The 14,121-nt window shown below is 42.6% G+C and overlaps 1 protein-coding gene across 1 annotated transcript in view; it reads right to left on the reverse strand.

Annotated features, from left to right (window-relative positions):
- Positions 1-14,121, reverse strand: part of ITGA9 (integrin subunit alpha 9) — a 228,803-nt gene that overhangs the window by 97,749 nt on the left and 116,933 nt on the right. The window contains exon 16 of the mRNA XM_074575530.1: positions 10,368-10,523. Within this exon, the coding sequence (XP_074431631.1) occupies positions 10,368-10,523 (156 nt within the window). The remainder of the gene's footprint in view (positions 1-10,367; positions 10,524-14,121) is intronic.

Genomic DNA, 14,121 nt, shown 5'->3' on the forward strand with positions numbered 1-14,121 from the left:
TGAACACTGCTTATATATTCTGTTACTGTGCCCTTACTTGGTCTACTTGGGCTGTAATTTCTTTGGGCCAGAAACTGCACCTAACTGAACACTGGATGTTGTTAGAGCAGGAGTCTCTTCCTGGGATATGGACAGATTCTACTACAATATAATCACTAATTTTAACTCCAAGCAGTCTTTAAAGTGGGATTTTCAGTTTTAGGGATTTATAGAACTCTTTACATATTGAGGTAACCAATGGACTGTATCTATTATCCAGAGCTGGAAAAAGGGAAGTAGGACAAAACAAATTCATTGCACTGGGGAAACACTTCCTAATTTTTGCAGTTACTGTTACGCAAAGTGAAGAGGAGCAATTCTGAACAGTGGTTTTACTGAAGTTCAGTTGATTCTTACTGGATTCTACTTGTATCATACCAACTACATCACAGCTTTGAATACGTGTATCAGAGATGGTCAGGAAATTTCTTTACATAAGAAATACATAAAAGAAAGCTTACAAGATGGCGGGGAAGGGGCAAAAGTGGTCCTGAATGAGAAACACAGCTGTATCTCTTATCTCAAGGCCACCACACTTTTGTCTGGCATTTCCAGGGGAGAAATAGGTGTTTGTGTGCTCAGTAGCAGGGACAGGATAACCTCAACGTTTCTAGGACACATCTTTACTGTACAAACACAAAGCTAATGTAAAGGGCACGCAGACAGAGTCGGTCAGACTTCCTGCAATCACCAGGTCTACATAAAAACACAGAGCAAATTTAAGTGTTTCCAGGGTCCATGATTCTTCTCTGCGCTCTCTGCTGCACAGAAGCCATGCACCTATGGGGAACTGCTCCATAGCAGTTCCCACCAGGACATCAAACATCTTGGGCAAGCGCAGTTTTCTCAAACTCTGCCTGGCGACTTTTCTGGGTGGAAAAGATGATGCTTCTTAGGAGGTCAAGGAATGAAAGGTTAGTGGAGATGGATGTGGCCCATGTCCTCCAGAGGTTAAGTCAAAAAGCCTGCATTAAGACATACTCCTCATAAAGAGTGAATGGACATATGTATGCAATTAAATGTACAGTAAGGAGAAACCTAGAGCCAGCTGATAAGGAAGAGGACGTGTCTAAACAGGCATTCAGACAGAGCCTCAAAGCAAGTACCTTTGCATCTACTTTGCCTCTTGAAGAGAGGTAGTGGATTAAATTCCATATTTTGGGATAAAGGCCAGGGGTAAATGTACAGTGCTCTGTTGCAGGAAGGAGGATGAATGCCTAGTTCCTCCATCCTAAGGCATCCTAAGCACAAAGCTGCCGGATAGTGGGGGTGAAGATATTCTCCTTTTCCTTCCTTCTGATGGTGGACTGATAAGAAGTGCTGCTAGGGTGTAAAACAAGCAAGGAGGAGCCTGGCTTCGGCCTAATGGTCACAGTCGCCTTCTCAGAGGAAGGCAATCTGGGATTACAAACTTGTCTTGCTAAATGGCTTCACTTTCTTTCAATGGCCATCTAAAATTAAACCCATTTAAGTTACTGGGAGTAGGGAAGATAACAGGAAACACAGAAAAAAACCAAACACACACCTGTGTTTATGGCACTCCTGCCCACAGAAAATACTGGAAATCATCCAATAAACAAAGAAAAAAAAGTATTCCAAGACATTCAACTTCTCAAAATTCAGGGAAGCACATGGAAATTTCCAGTTGTAGCCAAAATGTGCAATCAGGACTTTGAGAGGTTGTCAGTACTGTGTTCCAGTAAGACTTGTGCCCACTCTTTCACAGAAAAGTGACAGCTGAAAGACAATGTTTGAAGAGAAGGGCAAGAAACAGGATTCTCAAAAGACCCCCAGAAATCATTTAATTTTATGCTCTGGATAAGAGAATAGTGATTTGCACTGGATCAGGCGTTTAACTACTTCCTCACACATCAGGCCACAAAAAGTTGACAGCGCATCTCCTAAAAGGCGACAGAGCCGGCCTTCAGGAATCAAGGATCCATTCCTTTAGCTTCATGAACTGGGCTGTGTACTTCAGCAGGATAACTTGGGTTATGCAAAATAATCTGTGTTAAGAATGCACTGTTCCAGTCTCTACACTGATTTCCTGTAAACTGTCACCATACCCTATGGTATGTGCAGGGATGACTTAGCAATTAGATCATGCTAGTAACACAAAAGCACTTCCATTTAAAGGATGTAGCATAAGGGGGTTTGTTAGCCTAATAATTCTTTACTTTTTAGATCTTGATGATATATGGCTATTACCATGTTATCTGGTATATCTGGGTTCCTGGGTCCTTATTTAGGGACCAGAATACACGATCCAATTTTCAAAAGCACTGAGCTATAAGCAAATCTCACTGCCTTTTCTAGAAACTATTTCCTGTTTTATAGCCTTACAAATCAATCACTTAGATATTAATGTGCCTAAACAGAGAATCACAGAATCATTTAAAGATGGAAAAGACCTGTATGGATAAAGGAGCCCGATTTTAGACCTTCATTTATTTTTCTTTAAATTTTCAATTTACCTGCAAAATAAAGCTATTATCTACAGACCTATTGACCACAGAAAAAGAAATAGTGACTGACTCTCTCCAGACATTCTGTGCTTCACTATACTACTCATGGAAACGGTCCATTCAGTATCCTGCTGAGCCAAGTGCAAAATGGCTGAATTAAATTCCCACTAGAAAAGCAATTAATATTGTGAAAAACTTTCCAGGATTTCATCAGATGTGCTGGCTAAAAGACGAACACATGATTTCCACAATACTCTTAGTGAGTGGTGGAGCAAACACACAACAAAGGCAGGAATACCGGGGGAGCGATAAGTGTTCAAAAGAGTCCTGCTATGAAACCAAAGAGCCGTGCCAGTCCTGCATGGTGCAGGGGAACAAGGTTAGCTAACAAGCTCCCCCCGCATAACACAGACTTCATCAGAGCATGTCTTCAGGCAAAGAAAACAGATGCTCATTTATAGTGCATTAGTGTAAGAAAACAGAACCTGACCAGTAATAATTCTTTTACCATGCTAGTAAGGGTGCAACTATGTAAGTCGAACTTCTCCAGCTGGGGAAGGCTACAAGGGAATTCATCCACTTTATTAAGTGGAAGGCTCTGGGCCTACGGCTCATGCCTACCGCATTGCCACCTGTCAAGACATCTAAGGCCAAATGCAAACATTTCTCACCTATTTCAGCTGCATCCTGCTTTCAGTAATTGTTAAACAACTACAGCTTGGGCTGGAGCACCAAGCTAAAAAGGAGAGAGGACACTCAAATATAAGGGGAACAGAAACTCCCAAATGAAATCAGCTGTTTAGAAAAGATCAGGCATGAAACCTGTTAGCTATTGAAGGCAAGCATAAATTAATAAGCATATGTATTACTTATTCTTCACAGCAGTGAGTAGATTTAACAGTGCAATCTTTTGTCCTCATATTCTCCTGGGGTGAAGAATTACAATTGGTGGCAATAGCAATACGCCCCTAGCCTTTCAGAGCTTTATTAGATTTCTAGTCTGACTCACTCATTTTTCAGGCTGAGGCAATTTTTTCTTTTTAAAAATCATTAACAGTTCAAATCATCCAAATAGTGTTCTCATTTTACAAGACTTCAGGCCTTATAAATTCATAGAACAATAGATGGGAAAGACCTATTGGGTTAATTGTCCCATCTCCCAATACCATTATAGGATAGATTTCTGTAACACATTTCTCAATATATTTCCTGTCTTGTCTTAAATGGTCTTCCATTTATTTTGGATGAATATAGAATAATTCGATTATATCATCTCGGGAGGGTTCTTTAATGATATTTGAGAATATTTTCTACTCTAAACCTCCTTATTTCTACTACCAAAAGTAGAACCGTATAAGATGAATCTTTCTCACGGGATGCTTTCATACTTAAACATCTTAACACAAGAGTCAAAACCTTTGTTACTCATCACACAATTGTGTAATTAAAAATATAAAAGCATAATAACAATGACAAATTAAAAACAGATGTGACAGCTGTTCTGTCAGCTGGAAACACAAAAAACTCTTCAAATCATCAGATAAGGAATTTATGTCTACCTTTAGCTCATTTAGACCCCCAAGGATCGGTGAAAGTCCTCTTCTGTAATCCACCTGCACTTCAGTGATTTTGTATTTATGAATGCAAATTTGAACTGACAAGGGGTTTTGTGGCACTGAGGTATTCTGAACTGAACGAACTAATACTATCATATTATCTGCTCTCAAGATTTTAGGTATTCCAATTAAGCTCTACTGATCCCTCACATAACTGCTGAAATATATGAACAGAGCTAATGGAGCCTGGCTTCCTGAAGGTTGTCACCTCTCTCTGTGGCTTTTTAAGTATTACAATTTATTCTTTTTTTATAGCTCCACGCATAAGCAGAAACTCCTTTCTCTACCTATTTATTTGAAGAACCTGCAAACTAAATCATATAATTCATGTCCTACCACTTAAGATAGTCTGACCCTTCCCCTAGCACATATGCCAAGCCACGAAGGTCTATATATCTCTGTGCGTGTGTTCGTGTGTATGTTAGCATACGATATTGGCTATTGTTCTTTAGGAAGCCCATGAGATCTAAACCCGGGGATTAAACCATGTCTTACACATTCTCAGTTATGTTGTTTTTCCTTTACTGTTAAACAGGGATATGAATAAGTTGGACAATTACTGGCCAAGCCTGTCATTGCTTAAGAGCGTGCATATAGAAACATGCATACCATCAGAGACACTGATTTCCACTCATTCTTACTTCAGCAAGTTTGCTAATTATAAACATTTCAGAGGTACAATACATCTGGACACCTGCTGTTCTTGTTCAGTTCTGAATCTCTTCCAGACTTGTAAATCTTTCCTCTTTATTGCCATTCAACAGCAAAAAAGCAGGCAAATGCAATACTCAGCCCAATCCAGTACATGCTCAGGGTGGGTCCTTTCCAGATTTCCTGGCATGAACAGCACCCAGTCCCTGCCAGTTCAGCACCGCCTCTGACCAAACTTGTCTAGAGCAAAAGACAGACACCACCAAAGGGATGGCAGGAGGAGTGGAAGTCATCACTTTCAGCAATCACACTCCAAGCGAAGGCAAAACAATGGCAATTAGGCAGGAAGCGCAGAACATGGTGGATCTCTGCAAGAATAAATGCAGAAGATAATTTGGGAGCTTGCCCTGCCCGAGGAGGAAAGAGTTTAGTGGCAAGACATTTCATCTGGAACATGGCAACTCGGCTGACTCCTGCAGTCTCCCAGAGACTTCCTATGTGTCTGCGCATAAGTCAATCTTCAAACTTTCCACCTATCCAGCTACTGACAGGTATACTAAGGGTACTGAGGCTTCAGCTGTACCAGTAAATTAAACTGCCCTGGCCTCTAAGACAGGAGCATCCTAACTCCTGACCCATAGACCCAGGAATGGTTTGCAGTAGTTGGCATAGGCTAAAATCATGCCAAGGGCTGTTCCAGCAGCTTACCAGGGTAGAGATGTCACTCCAATGCCTAGAAATGCTCGGGACACACGTCAGTGTGCTGGCAGAGACATGACCTGACTCAAGCAGGCACACAGAGATCTCTGCTCTGGAGAAGGCACCACTGACAAACCTGGACCATGCTGTGTGTATGAACACTACATTTCAGCCTGTCCAGATCTGTCATTGTTTTGTCCTCAGTATCAGTGTGTATGTTTTAAAATAGAGAATGGCATTATTTGTGCAGCAGATCAAAAATCACTGAAGGTATTCATGTTTCAGCTCCATAAAAATCCTCCTATACTTTCTCATACCTGCCAACTAAGGTAATTTATGTGCAAATATTTAACCAGCTTTTCAAACACAATTATTTTGAAAAAATAGTCCTCTGCTTTAAAAAGGTGAAGTTTATCCCAGAGACATGCAGCCGCAGTCATCCGGAGGCGCAGAACTGTACCCAAATTCTCACTGCAAGTCAGCGGCACAGCTGGGAACAGAACGTCCTAAACCTTTTCTGTCTCTTATAACTTACAAGCAATTTTATGGCAGACCATTCCAGAAGTCCTGAAGACACTGACGCAATTAAATCTACTGAGAATATTTTCCTATAACAAAATGGTGTCTCCATCCACATAACAGCAGGTGATTTTATTACAATATTTAGAACAGGCAGAATTCTAGCATACCACATTTTGAACTCTAAGATACATTACTGGATACTACTAGGAACAAATCCCCACTGTATTTGGCAGGAGATCTTTCTCCTTCTTGGTTGACATGTATTTATACAGTGGGTATACAAAAATAAATGTTATAGTACAAACCACTTACGACGAACTAAGCCAAACCAAGTTCTAAATACACATTAATTTCCCTGAAGTAAGAAGACTTATTAGTTTTTTCCAGCGGATGGAGGTAGCAACTGATTCGGGAGGCAACAAAGAAGCTAATGGAAAGTCAACCTCAGGGTGGGAAGTTTTTAAGTTCATTATACGCACTCGAGAAGTAGAATGTTTTTTTCCCTCACCCAGTCTTGACCCATAAGAGATTTTCTGTTTTAGCAAAACTGAGCTGGTTAGCCACTTACAACTTGGAAAGCTGTCATCTTCTCCACACCACCAGTCTCCACCCAACAACTGACAAGTTGCCGAGGCATCTATCGATAGACATGTACACTAACCCTTAAGTATTTGCTTTTGCTACCACAAATAATTATACCAAGCTATAGCAACCATAACTTCTGGAAAGCATATACAAGAACCATGAAAATAATTAGGTCCATGAGAAATCAACTGGTATTTTATCCTGGGCCAAACAGTCCCTCAGGCCAGTTTAATTACATTATTACTTCATTTTGAAGTATCAGAGCCTCTTTCCTTAAAAAAAAGAAAAAAGGCTAATACTTGAAGTCTCACAAATGCATGCTTTTTCATTAGGAAATTTCAGGAAAGCAGTAAAGATCCTGGTCTTTAAATAAATCAGACATTCAAATTATTTACCATATTTGATTGTTTCAAGCACAGCTCATTTAGGAATACAAGCAGTCTCCTTCACTGAACAGTCAAGGTTTAGTTTTGTTGGTGGTTTTTTTTGTTTGTTTGTTTAAATACAAGCATTTTGCACTGCCTTACTTTAAAACTTGCATTCTTTTAAAATAAAGGTGACCAATAAATAAATGCATTTTGAATTAAATCCTACATCCATGCGCTCCTTTACTACTCTAGCTCTGCTTTGGTCTAAGTGACTAGGACAAGACCACACTGTTCTCTCACATGCAGTGTAATACGGATTTAAAGACTGAATATCCAACAAAATCCTTTCCTGTGATTATGTCATCAGGGAGGGATACACCTTCCTGCTGGTGGGTGTCCATGAACACTATTTCCAAACTAACTCCTTAATGCATGGAGCAAAGCACCATGAAGAACTTTGTATATAATCTTTAATTCTCATATCAAGAGGCCACTTGATGGCTTTCCTACCTCCTTGTTTGTGAGCCATAGGGCTGTACACTCTTGTTGGGAAGTCATGCGTGCATTCAGGGAACATCTGGTTCATGAAAAACAAACTGAAGTCCTAGTGAAAGTGATCACTTCAGCTTTAACGTCACTTTAGTTTAAACAAAATCACATCTAGATGACTATAAAGTCTACATGTATGCAATATGTGTGGCTTTTCAAGTAGGTCTAGCAGACCTGCAGTAAGATCTTGAAAGACGGACGTCTCTCTCTTTCCTGCCCTGTCATGACTCCCTCTCCCTTCTTCAGCTGTTCACTACTTTGGTTTCTTCTCCTGCATTCCTTCATAAAAACTAGACACCTGTGCTTTTTAGCAAAGTATCAACCTCTAACACTATCTCAATGGTGCCTCAAAACAACAGATGCAACATTTCCAATTTCAAAATGACACTTCTTACTGGATTAATAGGATCTAGCACTTTTGAAAACCACACACCACTGGCTGTATTTAAAGACTTCAGTACTAGCACTAATACTAAGCTTGTCCACCTGCCCTCACCCATGCTGTATTTTCGGAAAAAAAAGCCCACTAAATCTGTCTTGAATTGGACTTCCAAAATGTAAGGCCCCTCCAGAATCATCAAGTTCTTTGAAGATGTAAATCCTTTATTACATAAACTTTGGTTCCCACTATCCCTTTTGGCCTTTAAAAACCATTTCTACTTGTGAGATGACAAGAATCCTGAAAGAGAATGCTACGCCCCGATTTTCCCATGAAATTGGTCTTTGAGGACCCCACCACCATGCCTCGAGGCTACTCTGTCAGGGCTATGCCACCATGACTTCCACACTAACTCTGAAGCTCTGCCCACTTCCTTAGCTGAAAGTACACTTGCAGGCACACCCCATGTCAAAATCCTTTTCTTACTAAGCTAAGTGAACAACATCTGGAAAGCAAATGGAAACGGATTGTTAAACTGGCTCCCTGTCACCCAAATTACACAAGAAAACAAGTCAGGGAAATTCCCAACATATTTTTGTTTCTTCTCTATAATCTCAGCATTTAGGTATTTTAATATTGATCTGAGATTATCCCTGCAGGGCAAGGGATCTTTTGAGTCTAAGCCCAGTAGTAAAGCATCCAAGCAGTTTTGTTCATGTAACACTCAGGTTTTCAGCACACTGCTCAAGTTCCAAAGTTCTCTACAAATTCCCATTATAATGTTTACAACAATACAGCATTCAGATATTTAACAGCCCTCTTCATAAAAATAAGTAATTCTTAGACACATCTTTTATTCACACATTTATAAAAATAAACCATACTTGAAGAAATACTCACTTCTCTAAGTACAAGGATTATAGCCAAATACATTTCAAAACACTTGGGGGTATGACAAAGCATATCTCTGTAAGCATTTTAGTTAACTTTTGAGGAGCATTCAGGGACCAGGAATTTCAGCACAATAACGTAACCTTATGAGCAACATCAGAAAGTCATGTTACAGATGATGATGCAAACATCACTTAATAGATATGAACTTCGCAGGGTTAAAAACCAGATCTAACAATCCACTGCTAAAAGCCTCAGACTCCAGACAGACTTTTCACAGTTTCTTTTAAAAAAAGTTTCCTATTCATGCACAACGCCAGCTCATAATTCTGTAAGCATGCTTTGGAAAACAGACTTGACTGCATGCAGCCCTGAGCAACTTGATCTAACTTTTAAGTTGGCTCTGCTTTGAGCAAAGAACTGCATCTACAAAGGTCCTTCCAGACTAAATTATCCTGCAATTCTGACACACAAGAAGTTTTGCAAGCCACAGAAGTCTGTTTTCCCTGTGGAGTCTCAAGCTTTACCGCTGGATGCGCTAATGCCGACACAGTGGGAGTCTGAATTGTCCTGCAGGCTCCTTCCTTGCCAGACTGTGCTGCACCTACAAGGACTGTGCTCAAACTAGAGTCTTTCAAAAGGTCACTAGTGGGATCTCTCTCCTTGACATGACTGCCTGCTTTCACAAACCCTGAAGGCGTTTAATACCTTCATAGGCCCTGTCTCAATCACTCCCATCAAAACCAAAGAAAATTGGCCAACATTTTCCAAAGATAGAAGTGAGGTCAAGACAGACAAACAAGAAAGGCAGCATAATCACATACACTTTGTTTCATTAGGGAACAATTTGGGGCTGGGGGAGGGAACGATTTCTACTCTCTAAATGACAAGTGTTTCAAAATTAAGGGAATTCTCTTACTCACCGAAATTAAAGACAAAAGAGTTTTCTGCATTGCAGGGGAGAAAAATAGGATCCTAGTAAATATCTGGCTGCACCTACACTTACCTTTCTCTGAAACAAAGCCATCCCATTTGATTCATATTTGATACATGATTCTATGATTTTACCACAGCAATTCAAAATGATAAACTCCTGCAATAACAGCAGGAGTGGGTTTCCCCTGCCACATAGCAGGATGTGAGGAACCCTCAAGAAAAGAGAACAGTGGGCCAGGAAAAATTTTCTTTATCTGTCCACTGTTATTCCCTTACAGAGAGGGGCAAGTGCCTGTGTCCTCTCCTAGAGCCGGAACTGCTCCTCCAGTGCTAACGAAGCCTGGAAGGAAAGCCAAGGCCAAGGCTTTCACAAGAATCTCCTACCAAAAGGCAAGAACCAGAAGGAGCAGGAACTTTCTTATCCTTTCCCTTATTCAGTCCCCTTCTTCACAGCACAAGCAAGCACTTGAAACAAGCAAGTGACCTCACCTTGTGCTGCCCAACCTTGTCTTTACTATGTCATGGAGGAGCACCGACGTCAGCAACAGTAGGGACTGCACAAATGACCCAGAGCTTGGCAATCACTTTTTACGCCCAGTTCTGCTGTCAGTTCAGGATCAGACAGAGCCACAGACCATTTAGGGAAATAACATAGTCCAAACCTGACCTGATTCCTTTGTGCTATCTTCTGTCCTTTCTTCCAGCGGAGAATCGGCTTGAGAGCTGGTAGGTCCTTGTCCTCCTTTCTTCTTTCTATGACGTGTTCCCCAAGGCTGTATGCAGCTTCAAATACAATTGGAGATATGACGTCTTTGACTCTTTTCTGTAAAAGACAACAGAGATTTTTACCTATGCATACAGGCAAGTGAATTTTTATATAAAACAAATATACAATGACTGATTAATTTTTGTATTCAATACTGCAGACAGGAAGCAGGCTTCTCTACTCCTGTGCCAAACAGAAATAAGAACATTATACCAAAATAAGTCACAAAATTAAAAAAAGGTCAACAAAAATTAATTATTCTTTTGGGATCCCCTTGCGGTCGTATTGAATCACTAGCATATCCACCACATGTATAAACCAACTATTTTTTCAATAAAATCAAGACATTTACTTGTAAAATAAAATAAATCAAGATGTGTATTCATTAGTCCTGCACAACATGGAATCAAAGAGTAAATCTTCATCTCTAGGGTTTCTAAATCCTGGTTTTTGATCAAGGTCACCTCCAGTGTGCTCCATTCATTAAAAGAAAACTCCATCTTGCTGTATCAATGAAATGAACGAATGGCTAAAGATACCAATTTGGCGATGAAACATGGCCACAGACATGCAGGGGTCAAGAAAAGCCATCTTCCAGCGTGGTTCTGAAAGCAAAACTATCAGCTCCCTGCACTGTCAGCACAGTAAAACTTTCAGTATATAAAAGTTTTTCAGTTTCTAGGCTTCATACCAGATGAATTACAACGCAGGGTCAATATGAGCCAGCAGCGTGACCATGGGGCCAAGAAGGCCAACAGCATCCTGGCCTGTATCAGAAACAGTGTGGCCAGCAGGACTAGGGAAGTTATCATCCCACTGTACTCAGCACTGGTGAGGCCCCACCTTAAATAGCGTGTTCAGTTTTGGGCCCCTCAGTACAAGAGGGGCCTTTCTTCTGTTCTCCCAGTTACAGGCAGGGACACTGTAAGAAACAGACATGTGCAATCTATGAACACGTGGCTCCGTGGCTGGTGTCACCGCCACAGTTTTGGGTTTTTTGACAACGGGATGACCCACATGGCACCAGGCTTGTTGGCGTTGGATGGGGCTCATCTTTCTGAAAGGGGGAAGAGGGTGTTTGCTCAAGAGCTAGCAGGGCTCATTGACCGGGCTTTAAACTAGGCTTGTTGGGGGAGGGGGATGCTACCCGGCTTACTCATGACAAGCCAAGGGATGATGCTTCAAGGTTAGAGGGGTGGCTCTCTAGTGAAGGCACTCAACCTGTTGCTCCGAAATGTGCTGGGTATGCTGCAGCACACTCGAAGTCATATGGGGATGAGGCAGGGGCCCCTGAGGAGATAGGAACCGGGGAGTCACAGATAAAACACCCCAGAGGAAGACCACCTGAAGAGCAGCATGAAGGAAAAACAAACACTCCAGCCAGTGAGACAGCTTCATTGGGCGCCCAGCTGAAATGCCTTTATGCAAATGCATGCAGCATGGGAAATAAGCAAGAAGAGTTGGAGATGTGCGCACACCTCCAGGGCTACGATCTTATTGGCATCACAGAGACGTGGTGGGATGGCTCTTATGATTGGAGCGTTGCAATGGACGGATACCGACTCTTCAGGAAGGACAGGCTGGAAAGATGAGGAAGAGGTGTTGCCCTCTATGTCAATGAACAGCTGGAGTGCATGGATCTCCACCTGGGCATTGATGAAGACCCAACGGAGACCTTATGGGTCAAAATTAAAGGGAACACAGTGGCAGGGGACATTACGGTAGGGGTCTGCTACAGGCCACCTGACCAGGACAACAGAGCGGATGAGGCCCTCCACAGACAGATAGGAGCGGCATTGCATTCACAGACTCTGGTCATCATGGGGGACTTCAACCACCCCAATATCTATTGGAAGGACAACACAGCGGGGCACAAGAAATCCAGGAAGTTCTTGGAATGTGTCAATGACAACTTTCTTCTTCAAATGGTAGAGGAGCCAACAAGGAGAGGAACCACGCTGGACCTTGTCCTTACCAACAAGGAGGGCCTGGTGGCGAGTGTCAAGCTTAAGGGTAGCCTTGGCTGCAGTGATCATGAAATGGTTGCATTCAAGATCCTTCAGGCAGCGAGAAGAGCACACAGCAAGCTCACTACCCTGGACTTCAAGAGAGCAGACTTTGGCCTCTGGAGGGACCTGCTTGGCAGGGTAACATGGGAAAAAGTACTGGAGGGAAGAGGGGCCCAAGAGAGCTGGTTAGTATTCAAGGATCACCTCCTCCAAGCTCAGGAGCGGTGTATCCCAAGAATGAAGAAGTCAAGCAAAAGTGACAGGAGGCCTGCGTGGACTAACAAACAGCTCCTGGACAAGCTCAAGAGCAAAAAGGAGGCCTACAGAGGGTGGAAGCAAGGATGAGTTGACTGGGTGGAATACAGAGAAACTGTCCGAGGGACCAGGAACCAGATAAGGCAAGCTAAAGCCCAGATAGAATTAAATCTGGCTAGGGGCATCAAGGATAACAAGAAAAACTTCTATAAGTATGTCAGGGGTAAAGGCAAGACTAGGGAAGATGTGGGCCCTCTCAGGAAGGAGACAGGAGACCTGGTCACCCAGGATATGGAGAAGACTGAGGTGCTGAATGACTTTTTTGCCTCAGTCTTCACCAGCAAAGGCTCCAACCTCACCACCCAACTTGCAGGATGCAAAGGCAGGGTCTGTGAGAATGAAGAACCGCCCACTGTAGGAGAAGATCAGGTTCGGAACCGTCTGAGGAACCTGAAGGTGCATAAGTCCATGGGACCGGATGAAATCCATCCACAGGTCCTGAGGGAGCTGTCAGATGAAGTTGCCAAGCCACTTTCCATTATATTTGAAAAGTCGTGGCAGTCTGGTGAAGTTCCCACTGATTGTAAAAGGGGAAACATAATCCCCATTTTCAAAAAGGGAAAAAAGGATGACCCAGGGAACTAGAGGCTGGTCAGTCTCACCTCTGTGCCTGGCAAGATCATGGAGCAGATCCTCCTGGAAACCCTGCTAAGACACATGAAAAATAAGGAGGTGATTTGTGACAGACAACATGGCTTCAACAAAGGGAAATCGTGCCTGACAAATTTGGTGGCCTTTTATGATGTTGCCACAGCATTTGTAGATAAGGGGAGAGCAACTGACGTCATCTACCTGGACTTATGCAAGGCGTTTGACACTGTCCCACATGACATCCTGGTCTCTAAGTTGGAAAAGCATGGATTTGATAGATGGACCACTCGGTGAATAAGGAACTGGCTAGATGGCCGCACTCAAAGGGTTGCGGTCAATGGCTCAATGTCCACATGGAAACCGGTGATGAGTGGCATTCCTCAGGGGTCAGTACTAGGACCGGTGCTGTTTAACACCTTTGTTGGTGACATGGACAGTGAGATCAAGTGTACCCTCAGCAAGTTTGCTGACGACACCAAGCTGCATGGCACCGTCGACACGCTGGAGGGAAGGGATGCCATCCAGAGGGTCCTTGACAGGCTTGAGAGGTGAGCCTGTACAAACCTCATGAAATTCAACCAGGCCAAGTGCAAGGTCCTGCACCTGGGTCATGGCAATCCTAGGCACAAATACAGGTTAGGCGGAGAATGGCTTGAGAGCAGCCTTGAGGAGAAGGACTTGGGGGTGCTGGTGGACGAGAAGCTCAACATGAGCCAGCAATGCGCGTTTGCAGCCCAGAG

The sequence above is a fragment of the Larus michahellis genome, chromosome 2 (assembly GCF_964199755.1).
Source record: "Larus michahellis chromosome 2, bLarMic1.1, whole genome shotgun sequence".
NCBI classification, from domain to species: Eukaryota; Metazoa; Chordata; class Aves; order Charadriiformes; family Laridae; genus Larus; species Larus michahellis.